Source organism: Nicotiana attenuata, unplaced genomic scaffold (genome assembly GCF_001879085.1).
Source record: "Nicotiana attenuata strain UT unplaced genomic scaffold, NIATTr2, whole genome shotgun sequence".
Taxonomy (NCBI): domain Eukaryota; kingdom Viridiplantae; phylum Streptophyta; class Magnoliopsida; order Solanales; family Solanaceae; genus Nicotiana; species Nicotiana attenuata.
This window is the reverse complement of record NW_017670449.1, coordinates 606,122-611,599: the sequence shown is the minus strand read 5'-3', so window position 1 is coordinate 611,599 and position 5,478 is coordinate 606,122. Positions and strand designations below refer to the sequence as shown.

General features: G+C 35.7%; 1 protein-coding gene across 1 annotated transcript in view; it reads right to left on the bottom strand.

Moving 5' to 3' along the window:
* Window positions 1-2,843: 2,843 nt before the first annotated feature.
* Window positions 2,844-5,478, bottom strand: part of LOC109239575 (kinesin-like protein KIN-14B) — a 29,367-nt gene continuing 26,732 nt past the window's right edge. Inside the window, exons 20-23 of the mRNA XM_019406156.1 lie at window positions 5,134-5,232; window positions 4,553-4,693; window positions 4,290-4,448; window positions 2,844-3,630 (exon numbers count right to left, since the gene is read on the bottom strand). Of these exons, the coding sequence (XP_019261701.1) occupies window positions 3,175-3,630; window positions 4,290-4,448; window positions 4,553-4,693; window positions 5,134-5,232 (855 nt within the window). The 3' untranslated portion in view covers window positions 2,844-3,174. The remainder of the gene's footprint in view (window positions 3,631-4,289; window positions 4,449-4,552; window positions 4,694-5,133; window positions 5,233-5,478) is intronic.

Sequence of the window (5,478 nt, the reverse complement as noted above, 5' to 3'; positions counted from 1 at the left end):
TATCTTTTGAGATGCTTAAATATTAGTAGTATCATTTGCAAGGATTATATTTACTTAAATACCAAACTAAATTTTTTTAATTATCGTGAGTTAATATAAGTAGTGTTTAGCTTAAACTGTAGTTATCTTGAATATGAAATCGATCAGCGATGAGGATTTCGAAATATATTCGTGCTTCTTTTCTTTCATGTTTGGCCTTGCATCTCGTGATGGCCTTACAAGGATTATTTTATATATAGGAAAAAATACGATGGGTATAAAGTGAGGAAGGTAAAATGAGGAGGAGGAGGAAGAAAGGCGGGTAAATAGTTTGGGGAGCATGGGTAGGAGTAGTAAATAGTATGGGTCTGGGCATTAAAGGGTAAATACTTTAGAATTATTAAGGAATTTTTACATTCCTATACCACATAGGAAACCTTTTTACCCTACATGTTTAATGTTTGAATAAATTACACTTAGTATACCAAATTACCAATCCTATATCATGCTTAATTAAGGGTCTAATTAATGGTCTGTTTTTACTCCTTAATTAAAGTTATCCATATCTAATTAATGGGCAGTTTTTACTCCTTAATTAAAGGTATCCATATATCTCACGTTTCTCTCTCCTTACCCCTCACCCACTCACCCACGTTTTTACCCATACCCCACATTCTTTCTTGTTCTTCATCCACGATTGCAAGATCAATCAACGAAAGATGTCCTTGAGATGCATTAGCCAGCGAAATCTTATTATATTTGAATGTCGTGCCAATTTCCTCTGCAACAATTATTTTTGGGTACCAAACAAAATTCCCTCTTCTGGAAAAGTCAAAAATGAGAAATTTATTGGTAAAGAGATTAATATGAAAAGCTGCCGACAACTTCTCCAAACGACTTAGAAATACTGACTGTTGAAGTCCTCACCTCGATTTACTGTTTGTCGTGTATTTTATAGCGTAATTGCAGTATAATTGTAGTGTAATTGTAGATTTAGTGTAATGGATATGATCTGTTGAAGCCCTCACCTAGATTTACTATTTGTAGTGTAATTGTAGTTAGTTTGTAGTTTATGTAGAACATTCCACGATTAATTGTAGTCTAAAATATAGATATAATGTAGACATGATTGTGGATGATGTGTTTCCTGTTTGCCCTGTAACTGTAGGTAATTTTTAGATGTTTACCTCCAAGTTCTATGTAATATTTGTATATAACTGTCAGTTGAATATAAATTACACAACAAAAAATAAGAAATAAATACTCCAATCGTAGAAATGTGTTATCCACAATTAATCTGCATATTGTCTACAAAATTTTACAAAAACTTCAAATTAACTACATTTAACCTACATTATAACTACAATCTGGAAACAATTTACACATGGAAGTTCTTCAAGTTGGAATTGGCCACAACTACATTTCTTGTTTTCTAGACACACAATGTACCGCTTCACACCATCCAACACAGTATGTATATGATCTGTTGAAGCCCTCACCTACATTTTCAGAACAAACACAAAGAAAAAAAATTTACAATATTAAAAGTATAGTATCTACAATATATCTACAAATTAACTACAAACTACAAGTAAACTACAATTTGCCTACAATTTATCTACAATCTAGAGACACTGTATATTAAAATATTTTTTTCTGCACCAAATAAAGAACTTGTAGTCAAATTGTAGATATATGTAGTAAATTTGTAGATAATATCATAAAACTAAAATTCTAAGCATTTTCGAACTACACAAACCTGCATTCTCATCTACCACAATGGCATCAACTTCAAAATCTCTAAATCTGCCATAGTTATCCCAATTCCCATTCAATATTAGCATTATTGGGATTTTTGACATGATTTCGTGTAGTTGAGAGAAAAAAGATGAAGAACAGATATAGGTTCGACAATTTGTACTGAGAACGATGAAGAACAATTTTGAATTCTACAATTTGTATTGCGTTGTTGAAGCTTCTGAAGCTCTGCGTTGTTTTTGAATTGTAGTGAAAGAGAGAATTATGCAGCAATCAGATCTCTTTCCGTTTCAAATTTCGAATTTAATGTGGAAAGAATCAAACGCAGATTTTGTGCCTTTTTTTTCGCGCGTTTTAAATGGCAGAATCTGCCTAGTTATGGATTGGTATATAAATTGTAGTTAAAGTGTGGACTGGGCGGGTAATTAACAAATTATGCACATTTTTGATAATAAGGTTTCATATATGGTGTAGGAAGAAAAAAATCCCTAGAATTAATGGGTATAAAGTGAGATTTTCTCTATATTTCTAGGCATTTGACTGGCTTCATATGCTAAGGTTTTTCCTTGAATGCACCTCCAATCCAGAAATAACAGATTTTACTTGTTTGCTTTTAGAATGTGAAGATTAATTTTAATATATTAAAAGTGAATATTAAGTTTGCGCGTAATTGCGCACAATCGGAGGATAACCTTTCGAGTACCCAATGCACGCGGGAATGAAAAAAAAGAATTTTAAAACTTATGATCTAAAGCAGATCATAGAAATTTCGTTATGAATTATTACATTATAGGTGAAGTGGAAAGTTAAGATTAAGATGTTACTAAATACTATAAAAAAGGAGTACCACTCTTTTCTAGAATAAAAAAGGAAACTATTAGCCTTTTTAATATGTTAGTCGATACAAAACTGTTAAGGCATAATAAAACGAACAAAATCTGTTCATTATTTAGAAATATTTAACATGAGAGCTCCTTTGATGTTTGTAGACATATAACAGTGGGTTAAGAAAATGAATATTTGAATTGAACTATCAACCACAGGCACAAATTTAATGTTTTGAAAAGACAAAAAGGAGTAAATTGCCAGTTTGGTAAATGAATATATTGAGAGCAAAGTGTGTTCGCTTCCATCTGTTTCACCTGTGCAGCAAGCAGAATTGCTATATAACAATAGGGTAAGGAACATTTCTGATGAATAAAAAGCTGGATATCACACGTTACACAATGTTACAAATAGATATCGCATGTTACACGATGTTACACATGATACAACTATACACAACTTGAAAGCCAAAATTGAAAATTGGGGCAACATTACCGCGTATTTTTAACAAAATTACAGGCCAAGTAGGCAACACAACTGAAATAATCAGCACACTTGAAGCGTTGTTGCACAAGAGATACAACCTGGCGTTGTTTCAATAATAAGAACCTCTCATGATTTGACATCCTTCAGCACTCCGCCCTTCTCAAGTTCACTAACAAGGTCTCTCAATGCTGGAACCTTCATGGCAAGAGTCCTGTAGAGTCTGGAATACCGAGCTCTGGTTCCGTCTGCTGTCCTTGCAAGAGCAAGCAAGCTTAGGGCCTCTGGGAGCTGTGTGAACAACTGCTTCATCTCATCCAAGCTCATATTTTCAAGAACGGTTGGCCTTGGAACAACTCGGACAATCTCACCCCCTTTAGGCTCCTGAACTCGTAAATCAGCTTTAATGACCAGTTCCGAGTTCGAGTTAGCTCCACATTTGATGATGAATGGGTTTGTTGAACCTGTGTTGAACTGAAGAACATTCCACTGTGCCACGTCAGTTTCACCCCCTAATCCCACATCCACAGGATGTCGAGAAGCATGTACGGTGTCATGAAGCAGGTCATCCTCTTCAGGAATCGACTGTGTCAAATCATTAGCAAGATAAAATACATTAGTTGAAATCAGAAGAGTATCCTAGTTGAATGACCATCTCATATATCTGTTGGACTAGATTTTTGTAATTCGAAATGATAGGTTCCCATATCATTTCAGCAATTTATGTTAGTATTATCTTCAGTGTTTAGCTCTGGTATCATTAACTCCTTCGTGACAGCTCAGCCGCAGTTGGCAAATAGTATCCACTCACATACTCAAAACTAGAAACAAGTGAGTCTCTCAAAGACAGTATTTTCACTTAAGAAAATAGAATGTTATACATCTACACCCAACCTCAGAGCAGGTAACAGCAAACATGCCTTCCTCAGCTAATTGAAGAGCTGCACAGCTACAGTACTCATGAAAATTTGCTACTAAAACGGGCAGCACCCCGCTTTCACGCAGGGTCCGAGGAAGGGCTGCACCCCAAGAGGGTGTAATGTAGGCAGTCTATCCTGATGCAAGCATCAACGACTGATAGATCACACGGAGACAACTTGACCGTTTCCCCAAGGCTCCCCTTGGAAAATTTGCAACTAAAACATTGTATAATAATCTCAACATTTGGACTCCTATCTTCAGGGATGACAAACAGAAGCACCAGATATTAAACAACCACCGGGGAAATTAAAGTAGCCATGTACCTCAACAGCATGCCTAGCTTCTTCAATGTGCCTCCGAGCACATGGATGATCAATATCAAGCAAGGAAGGCATTCGTTCCGCAAGTTGATCTAGAGAAGCAAGCATAGCTTTCTTCCTACTCTTACTGAGAGTGTTCACAGAGGATTGCCTCAATACGTCCTGTTAAAGTTAATTCATCAGATTGGCCTTGCCTCTTGATCCACCAGCACAATTAAAAAATAAAAGATGCAGAGGAAAGAGACTAGCAAATTAATAAAAAAAACCTTGACTAGTTTCAAAATGCCATCAAGGGAAACCAAGGATGCAAGTCGGGCATCTTCAGCTGCAGTAGAAGGATTTCGAACGGGTGAACTTCCATCTTCTAATGTCAACATCGCCATATCACTTCTCATTTGTTGCAAAATCTGATTATGCAAGTAACTGAGTCATAATTGCCTTCCAACCATCTCAATTCAAATAAAATGCTACATGCAAGAATAATGAGTTTATACGACAAGCTGTGGCATATTAAGTAGCCTAGGCATAAGGATACTGTGGATAATCGATAATCATCCTCAACCCAATTTTTTAACACCTCATGGAATCTTCCAGCAGTTCAGGAAATAGACTTACATTGAAGTTCTTGCTTTACAGTTTATCGAGCAATTGTGGTTCACTCAAAGTATTAATTAAGAGTAGAAGAAAATGTCATGTAATACGGCTTTCTTAATCAAAAGAGATCGATAGTAGATATACTAGATAATCTACAGCTTTGTTGGTTCATCGGTACCTAACGGCAAATAGATCAGTATCACTTGGAGATTACATATATTATCAAGAGTATAAATTCAATTTACTAACACACCTTTCTTCTTTTGTGATCAACAGATTCTAAAGCTGAACGCAGCTTCGCCACCTGTGTAGAGTCTTCTGCTGCTTCAGTTGCCAGTGTACCTGCAATGTCCTGATAAAGAATCGAATTAAAACAGTACAAGCAGGAAACAAGGCAAAAGAGAGCTCCGAACTAGATCCAATCTAGTTTTCTTGCCTAAAACTGTATAAAAACACTACGACAAACTGTAAGCTATTAAAACTAACTAATCCATATTAAGATTGTGCTGGACAAACACTGCAGTGTGTTTTCCTCTTCTTCTTTTTTTTAAAATATATGTTGGGTTATCCCCCAACCCTACTCCCAAATTGGGGGGGG